The following is a 22403-nucleotide window of genomic DNA, read 5'->3' on the forward strand; positions in this document are numbered from 1 at the left end:
AGAAATTCTTCACAGGACTTACTGCAGTCTCTTGTCTGAATGTTAGTCTTACAGTGGCCTCTGCTAAAGTATTATACTTGTTATATTTCAGTTTAGACTTGAGTGAGTACATAAATCGATTATCCTAATGTTTCATTTAAAGAACTTTCTTGTATGTTAGAGAATTTGTACCTACTCTTAGTTCTCAGTCTATCAGTATAATGATACATTAGTTCATATGTATTCACTGGACCAGTGGGAGTCACTGGTATTTGTTTCATATGATATTTTCACAGTCTAAACTGCACCCTTTATGCAAATTCTGTTGCTTAAAAATTTTAATTTCCTCACAAAGCAAATGGCATCCATCAGCCATACTCCTTCAAGTAGTCATATTTTTCCTACATGCCTGGAGACTATTCTTGAACTCATGTTTATACCCATTTCTTTTGTTTTGTGGTTTATCTCCCCTGGCTAGGGATGGCTAAAGTGGTTTGGGTCGTGATTGTCTGAGTGATTGCAGCTTTAAGTCAGATGGCTTATTTAGATGAGCACAGCAAAGGGACACAGACTTCAGCCAGTGCATCAGCATCCCATTCTGCCCTGTGGCAGGAGCTGGCCAGCAGAAAACAAGTTTTAGTACGACAGCGGAGAATCCAGACATGCGGATCGTTATAGTGCAGCCCACTCTAATTGAGTGACTGTCCATCAGTTTACTTATCTGCTTGGGCTCTGCCGCAATCGAGCACTGGGCAATTTGGAGATTGCTTGTTTGGCAGACCTGTCAAGGTCTACCCTCCATGAAATGACAGATTGGCTGCTTTCAAAAGTCTTATTTTATTAATCTAAACATATGTATGACAGTACTGATATATATATATATATATATATATATATATATATATATATATATATATATATATATATATATATATATATATAATGTATGGAAATTTAAAAAATTATAATTTTCTAAGAAAATTTGCATGCATTTTCAGACAAAGCTCTAGCATGATACAAGGTGAAATAATTTATGTTCAATTCTTTTGTATTTTTTTGTGTCTGTGTTTTGTTATATATATATATATATATATATATATATATATATATATATATATATATATATATATATATATATATATATTCATTCAGTAATAGCTATATTATACTACACTTTTATTTATATATATTGCAAGGATTTATTTTCATACTAAAAAGCTCCCCTTTCCATACCAGCAGCTATCTTATACCGAAGACAGATTGCCTTCTGAGGTACTTTACTCAGAATTGGTTCCAATAGGGATGAAAAAAATGCCATGTAAGAATTGCCTTTAATAAACGAGCTCTCTCTTTCTCCCTGAAGGGCTTTTAGTGCATCGGCTTTCCTTTTCTCATTTCATTTGCCCACCCCTTCTTTTTTCTTCCTCTTTCTATGCTTTGTAAGTTGAGTGGGAGGAACGATGAATGCAAGTGCATGATTAGCTTGAAGACTGTAGTGTCCTAAATAGAGAAAGCCATGTAAGAGGGGGCATAGCTTTAACGCTAACACTGGCTATTTGGGAGATTCAAAGGAGACCTGAAGCTCTCTAATGGTTCTAAAGGGAAGAGGGATGTGTTCCTCTGGCTGTCATCTTTTGTGCAGTGGTACATGAGTGCACTATTGAGCCCTCAGGCCAGGAGCCTGTCATTGTCCTGACTGAGGGAAACATGAGCAAGCAGCAGTGAAGGAAAGTGGCAGAGCTGGATTGGCTTAAAAGCTTCACTTAACTCACGTGTCTGTGGGGCCAAGGCACTGCACTGAAGTAGAGAAGTTTGTGTTTTCGTTCTGTGCTGGAATAACATCTAAATTAGGATAGTCATCTGAACTGATCTTGGTTCACCCTGCCACTAGGCAGACATTACACTCTCACTGTTATCTGTCATTGAGTTGTCTTTGAGTTTCTAAATGTCACATTTTGTGTATCTCAATTGTTTTAGATTGTTTGAGGGGTCCTCTCCACGGAAGATTGAGAAACTCAAAACTCTTCTCTGTTATTTCAGAAGGGTCACTGCTTCAGGTAAGCCTGAAACTCAAAAGTATTTCTTAGTTTATACAACCCCGTATTCAGAAAAGTCGTGTTACTGAGCAAAATAAAAAATTATACAGAATGAAATCATGTGCAAATCATTTAACTGAATATATATTTAATTGAAAACAGCAAAGACAATGGATTTTTTATTTATTTATTGCTTTTTTTACTATTTAGCATTTTTATATTTAGTATTGAAAAATAAAATTTTTAATAGAATTGCTATCTTGAACATGTTACAAAAAAACTTGAGATGGGTAACAAAAGTTGTATAATGCAGCAAAAAAAGAATAAATAGGCCAGTGACATAATCGGGTTTAAAAAGAGCATCTCCTACAGAGTCTTTCAGAAATAAAGAGGATGAGTTCACCACTCTGTGAAAGACTGCGTGGACAAACATTGAAATTATTCAAGGATAATATTTCTCAAATTAAATAGTAAAGACCTTTTGATATAGTTTGAAAAATTTTGTCATGTACAGCGCATGATATTAAAAGTTTCCCCAACATCTGTAGAAATCTCAATCGATGATGTGCCATTAGTTGCGGTTTGAGTGACATTAATGCTCATGGCATGATATATACAGGTTTGGAGCAACATTCAGCCATCCAGACAACGTCTTTTCCAGGAAAGGCCTTGTTTATTTCAAGTCAAGGCAAATTCATATTCTGCCTGGATTACAACAGTATGGCTCCTTAGTAAGAGAGTCTGGGAGCTAAACTAGTCCAGACCTGTCACTCACTGAAAACAACTAATGCATTATGAAACGAAAAACACTATAATGGAAACCCAGAGCTGTTGAGCAGCTGAAATCCTGTAACAAGCAAGGATGGGAAAACTTTCAAAACTACAGTGACTGGACTCCACAGTTCCCAAAGGCTTACTGAGTACTGTTTCAATAAAAAGTGTTGCAACACAGTGGTAAACATGCCCCCGTCCCAACTTTTTTGTAATTTGTTGCTGGCATCAGATTCAGAATGGGCAAATATTAAAAAAAAAAAAAAAAAAACTAAGCCTCCTCAACTTCAACATTTTACAATGTTGTCTTGGTACTATTATAAAATAAATACAGGGTAAATTATTTGCACGTCATTCCATTTTGTTTTTATGTATACATTTTGCACAATGTTTTGGAATTGTGGTTGTATGTAATTTGTGTTTCATCCAGTAATTCCTCACATTAAATGATGAATTCATTGAAATATCTGGTGTGCTCTTCTTTTAATGATTCTCCCTCAGAACCCACTGGCCTTGTGACATTTACAAGACAAAGCCTGAACAGTTTTCCTAAATGGGAAAGGTATTTATATTTGCTGTCTTAGTTGAAACATTTTATATTTTAATACAAACACAGTTTTGTTTTTTTAAAACTATGAAGCAGTAGAGTTATCTATGAGAGTTTTTAAGAATCCTTGTAATATTTTGTGCACTTGAAAGATAATTCTTTCTATCAGCTCCTCGCTTGATAGATGAAGCATGGCACTGTGTAGACACTTAGGCCAATTGCTTCCATGGTCAGTGCAGCCTGGAAGCTGAGTAAAAGAGCAGAAGTTAAAACTTACTCTTAAGACTTGCATCAGTTCGAACAGTCTGTCATTTTTTAGCTTATTAAAAAACTCACTAAAATCGTTGTGCTTGGAGCTGGTTAATCCTGGAAATCTGGCTAGTGCTACTGTTTAGGTAGTCAGTCTCTCTCTCTCTCTCTCTCTCTCATATATATATATGTGTGTGTGTGTGTATGAATTTACAGTCTGTTTACATAGGTGTTATTAATTGTAATGTATCTTTTTTAAATAGCTCAGCTACCCAGCTGACACGGCTTTATATCACCTATGAGGGGACCATTGAGGATCAGGGTAATGGCATGCTTCAGGTGAGTGAGAGTCACACAGTAAGAATAATGCTAAATATGTAATAATATTTTTGAAGCACTGAACTGGATAAGCAGTTACAGATAAAGAATGAATAAATCTCCTGTTAACTGAGGTCCTCTTATACTTAGGCTATTGTGGCAGTTTAATGCTTAAATCAGACACAAGCAACCCGGCTTCTATTTTAATTTATAATATTCTAATATTCTTCATTGCCCAACAGCTCATAAGTACTTCACAGGATTCATCCATTGCAGCGTATTTCGGACGACTTGTTCCCCCTGTAGTGATTTTAATGCCATAGGGATGCATGAGTTTTTATAGAAAGGAGTGACAGTATAGAAGTGTGTTCACTAATCCTTACTGGTTCTGTAACTGCTAGTTCCGGGATTGACCCATGCCCTGACACGGTAGATCCTTTCTGGCCTCTCCAGGGACCAAGCTCATATCCAGCCCCACTGGCTCTGTTAATGCATCAACAGTGCCCTTGGTCCCATTTTGATCTACCAAACTAACACACATCCAGTCCTCTGTACCACATACAACATATGGTTTATATAAGGTCTTTATACTCCACTTTCCTTGGCCTCTTTAGTCACAACAATTTATTATTCTGTCCAGTTATTTCTGAAAATCCATTTTAGAGTCTCTTAACATTTGCTCTCTCAATAAAATTTTAAACATCATGGCTGTAGCATACTAGAAAACATCTTTGTAAAATAATCTAGTTGTATACTGTATGAATACAATACCATATCCAGCCTCAGCTATTTTATGCAGTGGGGTTTCTGTCTATTCGCCACATTGACTGGCATGGCCTAATGCTTAGAGGACCAGGCTTGGTACCGGTAGGTTGCCGGTTCAATCCAGAAGAGCGGCAGTAACATCCACGGCTGAAGTGCCCTTGAGCAAGGCACTGAACTCACAACTGCTCCATGGGCACGGGGAATGGCTGCTCCCCGCTCTGGATGTGTTCACAGCCCCTAGTGCATGTGTGTGTGTTCACTGCTACAGATGGGTTAAATGTGGAAGACGCGTTATACGTTGTACAATGACGACAAATTGCACATTATCATAATATAATAATATATAAATCTTTTCTCACGTTTCAACTTATAATAACGTATAACTTACAATATTATCTCCTGTACTTGCTCTACTTTACCCTTCTCACACATAACTGCTGCTCTCTTTTTCGATTTGTTACACTTTCTATTTCATTTTAAAACAAACACCCTGAACTGCTGTGCATTAAAAGTGCTTCAGTTAATTTATTCGTATTTTTTGATCACTTAGACGCAGTGGTTTAAGTCTTAGCGGCTTAATTATGGATAAAAAAGGATGGAACAGGCCAAGACATCCTCAAAGACTATTTAACAGAAGAGCACTTGTTTATCTTTCAAGACTACATCACATAGACATAACATGAACACACTGTCATTGATCACTGAAGTCTCAAGTCTATTCCTGTTTTATACTTAAAAGCCTAGTGCAGTTATGCTTAAAATGCATTGTGAGCACATACTTGAGTCCAAAGCTGAAAACTGTTGCGTCTCTCAATATACGTTTTTCTGCGTTTATCTTGACATTTGTAAATTCCACATTATTAGGCCCATTATCAGCTCAAATTGTGGCTGAATCAAGTGACATTTTGTGTGCTGCATCAGAACAAATACATACATCAGTCCCTAAGTGCGAAACATTGCCTGAACTTTCTGTCGAACTTGGATTTGCTTGGGCAGCTGTGTGTAAGTGCTGTGCTTACTGATGAAATAAAGCATCAAATCAGCTGAAGTGTTTTCCTGGCTGATTGAGACAGGGTGGACCCCATGGCTTGACCATGGCCCTCCTGGCACAGCCTGAGCCCAATCAACGAGAGTATATACTGGGGGTAGTCTGCCTGCCTCTCTCACTTTCACCTCACCTCCTTTTGGGCGCACGCTGACAGCTGATGCGTACACACATGAGCAACCCTGGGAGGTCCCACGGGTCTGGGGTCCCGCTGGCCGGATTGACGGATGTTTCCGGCAGGGTGGGGCCTGTTGACAGGCTGTCAGTGGCGCTGAGGAGAGGATTCACGGCCCAAACCCAAGTTGAGTGACCTGATCAGCGAGAACAGCTGGCAGCCTGACATCCCCACTCCCCCCTCTCACTGAAGAAGCTGTGGGCCATTGAGCCTGGCCTGACAGTCTGCATAACAGCTTCACATCAGCTCTGTGTGGCTGTTTACTTTGCTTACTCAGAACTGCAGCTGGATGTACTTTACCATTGCTCAGAACTTCCACTGGGATTATAGCTTTAACTAGGCCTGGAATAAAATGCATTCAATTAGTTGCTGAATAAAGCTTGACATTGCCCATAGATAAATTGCAAAAAATGTTATAGAACGTGATACTTTCTTAATCATTAAATATTTTCTGAACAATAAAATTGCACTTTTCCACTGCATGGAACCTATATGACTCTACTCTACTTGACTCTGCACAGCTCTTATGCCTTTCCACTGGTTAAATCTGGTACTTGATCCCTGGAACCGTTTAAGTTTTTTTTCAGTCCCAGCTCACTCCGGGTCCAACCATGCAGAGTAAATACTAAATGATGACGTGCAAACCCTGCAGAGCACTGATTGGCCAGAGAGACATTTCTATCACCACAAAATGCATAGCTCATTTAAATCCAGTATAAAGCACCGCTTGATAAATCTCTTAAGTTACAGCAGATTTCTCATTTATTTTTATCGGACTCACAACGACAGCTCGTAACTTTACCTCGAGGTGTTTTGAAGAGGTTTATATGCACCTTGGGCCGATGGCCGATGAAAATTTCCTGTGTAAGCCAGACGTGCAACAAGTAAAACTGATTTGTGAGAACGACGCCCTGTTCAAAAAATGAAAACGTGAATACACGATGACAAAACAGCGCATAACTTTACAGCTTCCATTGTTCTGCCTTTCAAAGGCAGCGATTCCTGTTAGAGACACGGTTTTGCGACACCACCAGCTCCAATTCATGGGGGAGCCTTGCCAGTGGGAAAGCAACAAGCGTTAGGCGTGCTAAGCAGTGGAAAAGCACCATAATGCAGTCAAAGTACAATCAGTAGGATCACACTACACTGGGATCACTGTGTTTTGGTCATCCGAAATATAAAATATCAAAAAAATCATAGCTTTGCGAATCTTAATTTAGTGAAATGCAAATTAAACAGTCAGTCATAACTGTTTTAATAAGATACTTTCTCATTTGCTTGTATCGACTGGCCTCAGGGACTAGTGGCAAATGATCATTAACACAGCTGCTATTCAGGGCCAAATTAGACATTATAAAGTCTAGGTGTTAGTGTCTGTGTGTGTGCGCTCGCTGCAGGTGGACTTTGCTAACAGGATGGTAGGAGGAGGAGTAACAGGACTCGGGCTTGTCCAGGAGGAGATCCGCTTTCTAATCAACCCAGAACTCATTGTCTCACGCCTCTTTACTGAAGCATTGGATCACAATGAGTGCCTCATCATCACAGGTTCGCAGACTCTAATTCTAATCTCTTCTCTCTTTCTCTCTCTTTCTGCATTTTTACTCTCAGACACAAACACACACATGCACAATTGGGGCATGTACAGTCTGCCCCTCCTTTCCTTCTGTCTTTTGTTATTTCTCCATTAGTTTAATAAGTATTAAATTCTCCATTAGTATAAATTCACCCCCTATACATCTGGGTTTTTTTTCCCTAATTTATCCTTTTTAGGATGTGAGAATAATAAGATTATTAATAGTTTAGATTTAGAAGTCCTCAGTCCTTCTTGAGTTTGACATATATTTAAACAGTTTTATATGAATTGTTTTTAGTCAAGCAAGTCTTAAACATCATTAAATTATTTTGATTTTTATATATTTTTATCCCATTCGAATGAATTGACCTGAATTTTTTTTAAACTCATATCAAGTTCACCTGGTATTTTTTTTTTATTATCATCCCCCATTCACCATTCCTCACTGGGACCTGTGTATTCATTGGGCCCATTCATTTTTCCTCCGTACCCCTCCCCATCCAATTTGAACGTAAATCCATTACATTGATTCACTCTAGGCTGACCTGTTATTCCTCATTTCTTCCCAGAGGAATTGCCTTATTTTTCACCCTCCAACTCACTGTGTTGAGTCAACACACTAAAATCAGCCTCCCTCCTCTATCACTTCCTCATCCTCAGCTGTGTCCCTGTAGTGATTGCTCGCTGACTGAGAGGCAGCTCTGAAGAGAAGCCCAGGTTGTGTGTTAGTGTCCTGCATCATTCTGATCCCAATCACATCAATCTTTTACTTCAGCCCCCGTACCCCAGCCAGGGGCCTGTAGGATCCCCCTCCTGCAACTGATTTTACAGAGCTATGAAAGGGGGAAAGAGAACTACCCTGCAGCTTTTCTTTTCACAACCAGACAATTATTTCCTAAGGAACATCTTGTCATGGTTAGATAGGTCTGCCACAATTGGAATCTTGCATGTTTCCACCATACAGAGGAGTGCTTAGTTTGTCAGGCGGTCAGAGTCAGAGGAGGATAGGTTAAAAAATAAAAATGTTCTTTGCACAAAGGGATGGAAAGTTAAATAAACGTGGTGGTGAAATAACTGAGATTTTTCTTTTATTTATTTATTTATTTTTATTTCCCTCCCATTTCTTTTTTTTGGGGTTGCTTTACCTTTTATTACCCATTTTTAATTTGCTACTGAAATACATTACTTGTTGTTTAGCAAACAAAATTGCTATTTTGAAATCTTCCCGTTATTTCTACACTTTATGACCTGAGTGTGTTCAGTCTGTGAATTTGGAAATCAAATAAATTGCCTTAATATATATATATATATATATATATATATATTTATTCCAAATAATAAGGCAATTTATTTGATTTCCAAATTATATATATATATATATATATATATATATATATATATATATATATATATATATATATATATATATATATATTATTTAAATTGTTGGGGCTTAAGAATAATTTCCCAACAATTATCATTAAAGAAAGGTGAGACATTCCAAAATGAAACCCACCTAGAATAGTCTTCATGATCATCATGAGACAGTCAGCCTTAAATTTATATCACCAACAATGATGATGGAGTGGACCCTTCAGTTTCAGAGTTGTCCAGTTGATTAATCCTGTTACTTGGGCAAGCTTTTAAATCATGCCAAGGGCAGAAGATAAATGATATCTATGCTAGAAAATATGAAGTGGGTGAAGTTGCATGGTTGACTGCACTCTTCCATGTTCCAGTGTGTGCAGGCTTGTGAAGAGGCTCTAGAATAAGGAGCTTTCCCCATTCCTACACCTGAAGAACCAGCTATTCCTCATCCACCCATGCACTCTCCCACTTACTAAGCTTCAGCTGTCTGAAAGTCTGGCTGCTAGGCCCTTGTTTTTGCCATGTCATTCAGTAGTGTTGTGCTAACCCCATTAATATGCATTTGTAAATACGATTCCTGTATTTGACATTGTACGTTGAAGTTTTATTGTGTTTTGCTGAGCTCAACCCCACCCCCATCATCATCCCCTTCCCCCATTTCTCCATTTCTCTCTCTCTCTTCCCCCCCATCTCCATCTCATTACATCCTACTTCACCTTCCCTCCCCATCTTGATACTTAGCTGTATTGCTATTGGGCAGAAAAAGAATGATGACTAGCTCTGCCCCACTAATGGAACCAGCCATTTCATCACAGCCATTAGGACAAGCGTAATATTCATTGTGGTCTCCGTTCACTACTGACCCCAGTACGATTTTACAACAAATCACATTCCACAAACCATGCTCGTCATGACACAGGGTCCTTAATGCACTCAAAATGCGTCAGTGGAGCTGGCAGAAAAGCTTGTGCATTGGGGATGCAGCTGCATTTTAATCTTGTGATTGCACTTTGTCTGTGTGCCACTGGGGCCGGTTATGGCCACAAATTGAATAAAGGTGAAGAATGCTGATTCGGCTGTTGGGTCCAGAAGGTTGACATTGCTGTAGGGAATCGTGGCTTGAGCAGCCATTCCCATCACTGTCTGGAGCTGTGCCTCTTCAGATCATTTATTTAGTTATTTATTTATTTTCATTCTCGTATGCAACTGTCACAGGGTCCAGCTGAAAAATACAAAGTTCGAACTTTGATGATTTAAAGCCATTTAAATAACATCGGCTGTTTGCTTTTTCCTTGAACTAGTGGGATCTGAGATCTGCAGATGGTGGGGTTACACTGATTTAGTTGTCTACTAACTAGACTTTATTTGGGTTTGATAAGCAGCTGCAGACACTAATGAGTGGTAATGAAAGACATGCACTTGCGCTGTCTAGCCTGGAGCTCCTCAGAGACTAGAGCACACAAAGCGATTTACCCTTACCTAGGAACATCTGCTCCTGCAGTCCCACTCAAGATTTCACAGATAACAAAACAAAAGGGAATTCAAAAGTGTAGCCAACTCCACAGCCTTCTAACATTTGTGTAATCTGTTTATGTATCTCCTTCAAGCAGTTCTACTTCTACTTTAAAAAAAATCAAATCAATCAAGTTGTACTGATACACCAGAAAAGTTGGGCAGGTAGTCTAGTATCCCACTGCCATTCCGTTACTTTAATCTTAAGTGCATTGTAGGTATAGAGACTAAAGGTTTTTAGCCATATCCCATGCTGTTTGCTTTGTTTAGATATAAATGATTTGGATGTACAAGTTAATCCATTTCATGCTGGTGGACTTTAGCAGCATGAAAATAATCTTCAAGAGAAATATTTTTCATTATTTCTCTGATTAATTTTGCTTTTTTTATTTGCAGGCACAGAGCAGTACAGTAAATACTCTGGTTATGCAGAGAGCTACAAATGGAAGGATAAACACATAGATGAGACACCAAGGTAAACTGGGGAAAAAGGGAAATGCCTCTGTAGGTTTGAACCTTCCCATGTTTTCTCTAATTTTGCACTATAAAGGGATATGCACTACGAGAATATTATATACATGTATAATATGATAAATGTGAAATATATACATATATAATATGATAAATAGATAAATTTGAAATTATCAAGTGCCTAATTATTTGAATTGTCACCAGTGTTTATTAAACACAACATAATTTAAAATAACAATAAGGAAATTCTTGCATTCTTTTAGAGAATCCTTACAGCAATAGTGTTACCCTCTATTGCACTAATACAGTACTGTGCAGAATCAGAGATCTGCCATTGTTTATTTCCATTTCCAGCTAAAATGAGCCTTGACTACATTGGTTGTTTGTTTGTTTTCTTCCCCATGTCAGGAAATACTATTGACTGTGTATATTTACACAAAAGTCATCCGTTATCATGTTTAGCTTTGAGATTTTCAACGAAATGCACAATTTCTGCTAAATTTATTCTGATATTCTAGTGGTTTATCATCACAAGCTATATGCACATGACTGTTCTACTGCATTTGTTCTTAATATCAACTTCACCTGTTCACCTGTTGTCAGAGACGAGTGGCAGAGGAGGTGTACAGAGATTGTGGCCCTGGATGCCCTGAAGTACAGACACTTCATGGAGCAGTTCCACCCTGAAAAAATCACTAGGGAACTCAACAAGGTCAGTAGAGTTCCCAGTTACGCAGCTGTTTATTTTGATTATTCTAACTTCCTTACAGACCTTGAGCATGTTCTGCAAGAAATGTCACAGGTATTCTTAATGTCCATTGTTTACGGTAAGTTGTATATTGTGCAGTAGTAATGCTCTGTGTGACTAGACGTGTTCGCACATCTTACAGCAGGGGTGCAGTATTCTCTTGAGCAATGTTTTTTTTTTTTTTGTTTATATATTTAATCCATTATTTGTTTGTTTTTCAAACACAGAGAAACCCCCATTTGATTACTTTTCTTAAAGGTTGTGAACATATATATTGTGGTGTCCGTTGGGGTTTAATGGTCATTTGTTTGTTTGATGCAAAGTGAGAATGCAAAAGAAAACAATGCCAAAATGCAAAGAAACCATATAATTTTATTGCAGTTGTGAAACAAACCATTGTTACAGTTGAGTGCAAATATTGGTTTGTCAGATAAGATTAAAGTTAAAGTTACCATTTTTAAATTCCCTGTTCTTTAATATTTGGTTTTGTGGACACTTATATGGTGATTGGAATGACAAAATGGGTAACCCTGCTGGTCTTCACATGGTAAATCAGTTCTTAGTCTACCCCTGAAATAAAGATTTAATTGTACATTGCTCTGAGTTTATGTTTCTGACAAATGTACAAATGTAAAATTTATTTGTCATCTATAGAGTATACATGTACAATATGTTTTCCAACATGAAATACTGTCAGAACAAACATGAATCCTTTTATTTATTTATTTTATTTGTTTATTTATTTATAATTTTTTTCAATTCCCTTTTCATTCTGATCCTCTTCCAATGATTCAGTGTCTTCTTATGGGTGTTTATCACCCAGAATTGTCTGTGTGCCCTTCGTATTGTATGCATGGTTACTCTCCCACAGGGGAGCTGTTGCTTATTCTTGCACTGTGTCATTGATTTTTTTATTTCTTTTTTTTTTCCCAGGCATATTGTGGGTTTGTGCGGCATGGTGTCAACACCCAGAACCTCTCAGCAGTTGCCACCGGAAACTGGGGATGTGGTGCATTTGGGGGCGACACACGACTCAAAGGTAGAGCAGCTGATGAGCTTGTAGCATGATGGATAATTGAAAATGAAACATCTGCTGGTTTTATACTAATTTCAGCAGTTAATGTGTAATAAATAAGAAATCCACCTGCTTTTTTATGTTAAATAATTTCACCAGTGAATAAGGAATGATGCAAGTATAACTGAAAGCCCATAAGAGCACTTTTAGTGTTGCCTCTTAGCTCATAAAGCTGTCTTAAGTACTTATTAGAGTCTTTTTATTCTCGTTGTCTTATCCCAGTATGTCAATATGTTATAACAAATGCCCTGTTAGTCATGTTTTCATTGGCAAATGCAAACTGGTGAAGTATAAACACATTAGAATCTGCGTTTCTAATCAATACTTCCCCCACTATTGCTAATGACCTGTATTATATAGTTAATGACTCTGTATTCAGAATTTCAGAGAGGCACTTGTATATAGAGAGTGAGTGACTGAAATGCTCCTTCCAGACCTTATTGCCGTAATGTATTGATGTTCAGGTATTTGCTGGGTTATGTTCCCATAGGCAGAGATTCTGTGTATTACATAGACTTGCTACTCTGTTTTATTGCATTCCTTTTATTGATCAGTTAACACATTTCAACAGTAGAACAAGGAAGCCTTAAAGATGACATAACTTTGTATGTCTCCATTTGAATTTCTGACTGATTGTTTAGCCTTGTACATGAAACTCGTATTTGTGGCTGATAATTTTTTCATCTTCAGACAATTTAGTCATCCAGAAAGTGTATTGAAGGAAATACTTCAATGATTTTGGAAATTAGCACAGCACTGCAATTGCACCCAGGCTTCTTACTCTTTTACCAGAAAATTTGTCCCCCAAAAAAATAAAATATAACCATATATATATATATATATATATATATATATATATATATATATATATATATATATATATATATATATATATATGAGGAAATGATAATACATCTTAGCCCTTTATACCCAGAGCTTTACTTCTCTGTTTTTTTTTTGGGAGGTGAGTTTACAGATTCCTTATTGTAAGTAGCATTTCTCATTAGAGCATTATTCATTAATCAATGAGCTGTATCCAGCCTCCTAAAATATTTAAAGAGTCTTTGGACTGTTTGATGTTGTGTGACTAAGATTGAAGCCCTTAATAAGGAATGTTGGCAATGGATTATTTACCTTTAAGAAAAAATTGGAGCCGTCAGTCATATTTTAAAACGCTCAGAGCAGTGGACAACAAAAAACCTAGTGTCTCATTATCTTTTAAGTAATATATGTATTTAATAATACGCATGGGTGGAGGATCCATAAAGGAATGAACATTCTTCTAAATAAAGAATGTTATTAGATGAAGCAGTTAAATATGAGTGTTACTCTTGTGCATCAGCACAGCATGATTTCTGAGCCTTTATTCAGACTGATGCCATGTGGTGTTTTATTTACAGCTCTGCTGCAGTTAATGGCAGCGGCAGAAGCGGGCAGAGACGTGGCCTATTTTACGTTTGGTGATGCTGAGCTAATGAGAGATGTCCATGATCTGCACACTTTTCTCACCGATGGACACATCACTGTGGGTAAGGACTCTCCCATCCTCACGCTGGACAATTTTGGACAGACTAGGTACCTTGCAGTCTCCAGTTACCACTATGGTTAAACCGAGTTGAGCTTAGTTTCTTTGACAAAACTTGTAAGCTTCCAGTGTCTTTTACTCATACTTGCATCCAGAGTGTTTACTAGGTCTTCTGAGTCAGTTTTTGGCAGGTCATGCTCTTCCTTATCTTAAGCAGTATCTGTGAAGCAAAACAGAACTTGAATATCATTGTAGAAGCAGTGATGTATAGAGTTAAATGTGGTTTAAAGAAAATTGGCTCTCATTACCATTCTCGCACAAATAAGTATGGATCTAGGTTAAATTGCTTCTGTCTTCCAGAGACATAAATTTTTCACATATTCAGTAAATTAATATTATATTGCAGTTGTTTTTTTCTGCTTATTGTTAATGCATCTTTCATGTATTGTTTTTGCTGTGAAATGGAAGTAGTTTAAAAACTAAACCCATAAATTTGACTCCAGAAAAAAAGTAGCTTTGGCATGGCAGAGAAATGCCTAAATAGCCTGATATTGAAGAAGGCTATGTGACCCTCCATCGCTGCTTTCTAATGGAAACCATTTATAGAACAATTATTATTCAGTGTGTTAGTTTGTCTTTGCCAAATCAACATTAGCAAGTTCTGCTTTTTCTTCACTGTTACAGTTATTGAAGTCTTTCATACATGTATAAAAGTGTAAAACAGCTCTTTTGGTGTTGGATCCACAGGTTAATTCCACGTTCTGTATTTTTTGTTTGTGTGTTTTATTTTAATAAATTATTTTAAAAGGCTGACGTTTAAACCACAGTTTCTCAAGGCACGCTGCCCTGCACATTTCACTGGTTCCCTGCTTTAACACAGTCATGAAAGGACTTGTTCTTTAACGGATTGGTAGAACCAGGAAAAAATAAACGTACAGGGCAGGGTGCCTCTGAATATTCATGGTTTTTCCCTTTCCTTTTACATTTATTATTTTGGAAATGAATGCATGTTTTCCAACAGCAGAGACTTGGTAATTTAAAGGATCCTGTACTCTGTAATTTTTCAGTGATTCCTTGTGTGTTTGATGACAGTTTCACTGTTATTTTTCTCTTTTCTCTACTCCCCACATCTAGGCTCTTTGTATGGTCTCCTGAAGCAGTATTTTAATGTGGTGTGTAAGAACAGTCACACTCAGAGGCCTGGTGTCAGTCTTTATGGCTTCATCTATGAGCAGATCAGCTCAGGTCCTGCTCCGGAGCCCAGCACTGGCCCCAGCAGCAGCCACCTGTCCACTGCAGTCTCCTCTTGTCCCTCAGACAGCCATTAATGCTGGCCTGCCACAGGCTCTCATACCTCTTGACTTTTCCAACTCCTCAGTGCTGTCTTCTATTTTAGGTGAATTTTTTTTCGAGGTGTGATCTATGGAAGTACTGTTTGCCTTTTTTCAGGTGGTGAGTATATGTCTCAAGTCACAATAAACGATCTATTTGGCTTGAGGATATAGCAATAGTAATCTTGGTTGCTGGTTATTTGCATTTCCCCTTTTACCACAGACACTTGTGATGAAAGTAACTGCATGGTATTGAAATGTTTAGTTTAAGATTGGCTGATCAAGATTGACATTCTGACTGTTAGCAAGGCACTTATAAAGGCTCAGTACAATATGTAGAACTGTGTAACTATATGCATGAAAGCTCTTTAAATGGACACTGATTTTACTTAGCACACCTGATTTATGAAAATGTATTGAACTATCACAGTCATGATGTCTTTTTTTGCCATACTGAGATAAAAAAAAAGAAACAAACAAAAAAACCAAACCTGTAATATCAAATATTTCAACTTTCCACATTTAAATAAATACGCTGTTCAGCAGAAGTAGAATTTTCTCTGTGAAAGAAATTATATCTCTGATCTCAAGGTACAGTTTTCATACTGAAATCTGGACAAATTCATCATCTCGGCATGTATTTATTTTTTTAACAGTTTATTATATAAGGTTTGTACAGTGTAAATGTCTTTTTCTGTTTTTTTTCCGTTATTGATTGTTTTTGTTAAACTTTTTTGACTAGGGATTTGTTTTGTTATGCCTCATTTTAATTAATTAAAAAGTTAAAACCAGAAAATTTTCCAGTTAATATAAGATTATTATATATATTTCTCTCTCTCTCTCTCTCTCTTCTCTCTCTCTCTCTCTCTCTCTCTCTCTCTCTCTCTACCTTTCAGAATGTGTAAAATATCTATGTAATGTCAAAAAATATGAATTTTGAATATTTAAATTTTATAGCGTTTGATGAACTTGTGACCTCAGAAACTCAGGAATCTTCAGACCCATAAACTCAAATCTTAACAATTCAGATTACAGGTCTAGGAGAAGTAATGGAGTTATTGATGACAGGGTTTAACTGGACAATTCTGACTTCTGACCAGTTTGTTTGCACAGGTGCCTGCTTAACTTTAACTTCACATCACATGAAATCTCTGGATTATTAAAGCCACAACAGCAGAAGGCAAGTTGTTTTCTCAGTATTTCAAACGAGGTGATTGGACCTCCATTATATCCATCACTGTTTCAGCTATCAGACTTTTATACAGAAATGTAAGTATTTTTCCATAAATTACTGGTTCCCTGTGAAACCCTGTTTCTTTTATCAAGTATATATTATTTGGGTTAATATAATTTCAAGATATTTGCTTGTATTAAAGTTTAAAAATAATTAGCAGATTAAAAATAATGTAGCCTGTCCCTGTCATGATCAGACAGGTTTGTCTTGTATGTGTCGTTTCAATAGTGTCTCTCTTAAAAACATACTGAAATTAGGGGAAAGCTCTGTGTAACTTGTAGTGATATAAACGTCAGGCAGATCAAGATGTGTGTGTTCATGGAACATGAATCCTGTTATGGTCTGTTCATAACAAACTACAAAACTGAGGACTAATCTGAACTGAACTGAACTGACTTTGAGCCACCCACTTACATGAGAAAACCTGTGAGCATTATAAATTAACATTATAAAACGCTGCTGTATTTAATGAATGTCCACAGCTTTGTTAAAATTGGAATATAAGCTCTCGCTGTCTGGTGTTTTGGTTTTAATAACCCAGAGTTCTCACCTGTTTTTATGTAAAGTAAAACAGAAAATCTGTGGTGAACTCCTCAGAAAGGCAGTAACAATGGGCCCAGTGTGCTGGTGTGGGTTATAGGGATGAACTACAGATGAACTGATGTTTAGTTCAGCAAAATAATAAAACATTAATTGCTTGTGAGTCACAGAAATGAGATTTTGACAACTATCTCAACAAATTTCAACACATTTCTGTCTGATTATGCAGTAGCACTGTAATGTTGAGCCCAGCTTTGCTGATCACCTCAGCGAATGATGTTTAAGTCATAACGATGGACACAAAGGGAAGTGTGCCTTCACGTCAATGTTAAAATAGAGGGCGCAAAAACACCAGGTGGAAAATATAAACTTGCAAATGTTATCATTTTGTTTGTAAATATCCCTTTCGCGAGTGTAAATGTGAAAAGTGTTCCTCACCCACCTAGCACTTTTCCCTCAGCCTCCTTCTGCACTTTCTGCCCACTTCAGAGACTGTATATGGTCCACCTAGAGTGACATGCAAATCATTTAAAGCAACCGTAGGTAAGGCTTGGCATTTTATCCTGCTGGGCTCCCCCTATGGCTGCAGACTATAATTCACTTTTACAGCACTGTCCTGAAATAAAGGGGAAGAAGAAATAGATTTAAGCTGTACAATTACAGTAAATACACCACCTAGTGTTGCATTAAACCCTATATGAATTAATAAAAAATTTTGCCCATTTTGAATTGCACCACTACATTCATAAGAGTTGGGACTCTGCATGTTTACCCCATTCACTGCACATGTAAATGCAAATGCCCCACTCACCCCCTACGGTCACAGACGCTGCCTTTTTAACTGTGCACTTAACAACAAGCCGGATGGCCCCTCTCCTCTTGAGCCCAGAGGATGCAGCATCCATGATTTCCAAATAGAATTTGAAATTTTGATTCTTCCCTTCAGTCCGTCTTAAATGAGCTCAGGCCCACAAAAGCGCTGGTGATTCTAGATGCAGCAACAAACTGCACAATGGTTTGAGCCCATGCAGTGATATCCACTACAGATCCATGTCTGTTTATTGTTCACTCCCACTTAGGACCAAATACCACAGCCAGACATTATTGTTTTTTGGCTTTGTCCATTGCATATAATGGTTTCTTCAGACTCTTTTCATCTTTTACTGGTATTATAGATGAAGAAATCCTCAGGTTCTAGAAAACCTTCACTATTTGCCCACACAGATTTTCACAAAACACCTCTCCACATCTTTACTTCTGAAAACACAAACCTCTCTTTGAAATACTATTTTTTTTTTTAACCCAATAATGTCATAGTGTTGTCTTCAATTATCTTATTTTGCATTTTTGTTTCTTTTTACACAACTTTACCCATGTTTTTTTTGCTGTGTCCCAAATATTTTTGAAGCGTTGCTGGCATCAAATGCAAATTGGGCATTTTCTATTTCAATAAACAATAACATTTCTCAGTTTCAGCATCAAAATGCTGTCTTGATGCTATTTTTAGTTAAATGGGGGGTTTAAAAGATTTGCACATCATTGCGTCCGGTTTTTATTAACATTTCGCACAGCATCCCAACATTTTCTGGAAATGTGTTTTTTTTTTTTTATATATTTGTTTAAGCCACCTATACATTGCAAATGCGCTGTGTGTTTATTAGCAGCTCAACCAGGATTAACTGAGCTTGAAGATTTAGATACATGGACCTGTGTATCATCCACATCTGATGCATGCAGCCCTGTCAAACAAGGCAGTATAGGCTTATTTACAGCATAGCTAGGTAATCAGTAAGGAGACTAATAGCGTTTAGTTGGAACATTGTTTGCCCTCTCTGGAATATTCAGTTAATTATTTATGGTCAGTTATTACATATCAGTGTAATCATGGTGAAAAATTATACATAGCCTTTGCCTTGGCTCATGCTGGTAATTGTAAGGTTTACCTTGTGTTCTTGAGCTTGTGTGTTTCATAAGGGAATCACCAATGACTGTTTGACATGGCTCATTTATCACTGCTGGGAGTAGGTGGGTAGGCAGGGGCAGATGCATTACCATGTGCTCTGTACATTTCCAATGAGTCAGACACTTAAACTGTGGCCTGTTACTCATAACCGTTGCTTTTTTGACCTTCTTAAGTAGATTAGTTATCTCCTCTCATCATCATGACCTTCACCTTGTTTGTAATTGGATGTGAGTAGCAGTGGACTATTTAATAATTATGCTCTCAATCTCTGCTCAAAGAAGCATGTTTGCTTGCAGCTAGCCTTTTTTTCCCTTTTTTCTCCTCCAAAGGTTTTGAAATAGTTGCATTTCCATTTTTGAGAATGCTGAGTCGTGATGCCAGCAGAGGGTCAAACTGTAATTGGAATTTAAATGTCAGAGAAATACATTAAGAAAGTTGTACCTCTTTTGCAACAACAAAAAAACCTGGTAGAGGGGAAAAATAACTTCTCTGTTTGGTTTAACTGCTTTAAAGTGATTATGCCAAAAGGTGGTCATTTCACAAAGTTGCGTGTTAAGGCAGTGCCAGCGGGCCATTTTAAAACAAATGCTTTTAATAAGATGCCAGAAATGGGAGGCTCCTAACTCCATCTATGTCAGGAGCTGCAGTCATAGCACCAAAATGGCATTTGCACTCATAATTGCTTGACCTTGCCTGACTGTTTTCCCCCTTTCTTTTAAAGAAGGAACTTCAAATCCTGCTTGCATTGAGCTATTGATTGAAAACCCTGTTTTTTTTTTTTGCAAGAAAAGCTACAGTATGTCAGTGGTTCCCAAACCTGGAATTGGAGTAGCCTTGCTCTGTGTTCTAATGCACTGAGGATAGGCTGAATCATGTGTGCAAAAGCAGGGAAAACGGCAGAGGAAAAAGACTATGACTAAAATTGTAAACCGCCCTTGTCCTTGCAGCACATTGTGTAGTGTGTGTATATGTAGAAATATAGATTGCACTTTGCACAGATTGATAAAATGAAAGCTGTCCTGAGTGATTTGATGTGATGTGAAATGATCCTCTAGAAACACTTACCAAGGTAAAGAATTAGTTATGAATAAACTGTCTGGTACTTTTTGAAATGTATTTATGAATATTTCTTCCACAATTACCATGGTTTTACCATCATTTAAAAGTTCTGGAGAGAGAGTGTTTGCTGTTTTTGATCGTATGATTTCTGGATATTTTGTGATGTCATTCCCTGATTCCTAACAAACTCACCTTAACTAATTTAGTCCGAAAGAGAAATGCTCAGACCACTCTGCAAGACTTTTGCAAAAAGGCTGGGACACGTACAATGCAGTTAAATAAAATAATCTGTGACCTTTTCTTTTACTGACAAAATTACAAAGTAAAAATATCCATTGTTTTCACTGATAAACTTGGCTTTGTTTTGTAAATTTAAACCAATTGGGAATTCCTGTAACACTCAATGTGATGAAAGGCAAAATCACAGAAAAATTTTCATAGAAAATGTGTCACTTTGTTTTGATGAAATACCCTATAAGCAGGTGAATAAAATGCATAAAATAGCATTCACAAAATGTTCTGCCCTTACAAGCGAAAACAGATAAATATTTATTTCATAAGAGAAATATCAGATAGATCAAACAACATTCTCCAATGCAAAATTTCAAAGAAGGTCTTTTGTCATATTTTATGCTTAATATGAAATGATTCAGGAAATACGCAGAAATACCAGTCCAAGGAGGGTAAGGCTGGGCACCGATGCTGAATGATTGTGACCTTCAAGCCCTCAGATGGCACTGCAAAATAAACTTGTGTTACAGAGATAAATATAGCCACATGTGCTTGGGAAATTCACTTAACTGTGTCAGCCATTGCATCAAACAGTGCAACCTGATACATTGTTGCGCAAGAAGAAAGCCATGCATTAATCCTATGCTAAAGCGTTAATGAGTTCCCTGAACCCAAGCTCAACACAGAGGGTAAAACAGACAGGAGCCATGTGTGCTGTAGTCAGAACAGTCCATGTTCAGACCTTAAAAGTGATGTGCTTACAGCTACTTTGCTGTATAGTCATTGTGTGTGCTTAGCTAGCCTGGTTTCAGTCCAGGTGTCTCCTGTGGCACATCATGAAGAGGAGAATCAGGCAACAACAACAACCATGGACTGTTCAGCAGCTGAAGTGGTATTGGGCGGCACGGTTATGCAGCAGGTAGTGTTGCAGTCACACAGCTCCAGGGACCTGTAGGTTGTGAGTTTGAATCCCGTCCTGGGTGACTGACTGTGAGGAGTTGGTGTGTTCTCCCTGTGTCCGAGTGGGTTTCCTCCAGGTGCTCCGGTTTCCTCCCTGAATTAAAACTCTCCAATGTGAGTGTGTGTTGCCCTTGAAGGACTGGCACCCCCTCCAGGATGTGTTCCTGCCTTGCACCCAGTGATTTTAGGCTCCAGATCCTGAACTGGATAAGCGGTTACAGACAATGAATGAATGAACAATTGGTATCCTCAGTTCCCAAATGATTTAACAGTGCAATTAAAAGGAAAGGTGATGTAACACAATGGCAAACATCCCAAATGTTGTTCAGTGAAAATGTCAAAATACTGTACATTTGTCAGTTACATACAGCTTCAAGACAATTAACAAATCAAGATGCTTTTTTAAATTGCATTTTTAAAAACATAGCAACATTTCTGGAAATGTGGTTTGTATGATTCAACAGTAATGACGAATGAATTTCAAATTTTTGTTAAGACCAAGTACACTCTTGTAAATACGCACCCAGCCTTTCTTTGGAAGTGAAATTGTAATATGGATTTGCTTCCCTTTATTAAGCTTTTGTTCTGGGAAGGCTTCAGTCTAGATGCTAGCATTTCTGACTGTATTTGGCCAGAAAAGCAAGAGTGAGGTCGGGTGCTGATGTTGGATCATTAGCTCTGGATCAAACACATTCTAAAGGTATTTCATGGTGTTAAATCACTAGTAAACCAGCTCAACAGCTCTGCAATTCAGTGTAATCTGTTAAATACAGTTTATAAGGTGTGTATTTACACCGGAGCCTCTGCATTTACCATGGGTGCAGGTACCTGAATAAACTAGCCGAAAGGAGTATCTGGAAAGAATGGATTTCAGGTCATATTTATACTTCTCTTAACTTGAAGCGTTTCCCAGACAGGGTTTAAGACT

The 22403-nt window shown here is 37.6% G+C and overlaps 1 protein-coding gene across 3 annotated transcripts in view; it reads left to right on the forward strand.

The window, feature by feature from the left end:
• parga (poly (ADP-ribose) glycohydrolase a) overlaps positions 1–16040 on the forward strand; it is a 30255-nt gene extending 14215 nt beyond the window's left edge. For all 3 annotated transcript variants that reach the window (XM_066679135.1, XM_066679136.1, XM_066679134.1), the window contains 9 exons: positions 1957–2036; positions 3288–3348; positions 3846–3921; positions 7283–7430; positions 10735–10813; positions 11413–11521; positions 12491–12596; positions 14033–14161; positions 15292–16040. In XM_066679135.1, coding sequence (XP_066535232.1) covers positions 1957–2036; positions 3288–3348; positions 3846–3921; positions 7283–7430; positions 10735–10813; positions 11413–11521; positions 12491–12596; positions 14033–14161; positions 15292–15485 — 982 coding nt within the window. In that variant the 3' untranslated portion in view covers positions 15486–16040. The remainder of the gene's footprint in view (positions 1–1956; positions 2037–3287; positions 3349–3845; positions 3922–7282; positions 7431–10734; positions 10814–11412; positions 11522–12490; positions 12597–14032; positions 14162–15291) is intronic.
• Positions 16041–22403: the final 6363 nt, after the last annotated feature.

This window comes from Hoplias malabaricus, chromosome 8 (genome assembly GCF_029633855.1).
Source record: "Hoplias malabaricus isolate fHopMal1 chromosome 8, fHopMal1.hap1, whole genome shotgun sequence".
In the NCBI taxonomy this organism is placed as follows: domain Eukaryota; kingdom Metazoa; phylum Chordata; class Actinopteri; order Characiformes; family Erythrinidae; genus Hoplias; species Hoplias malabaricus.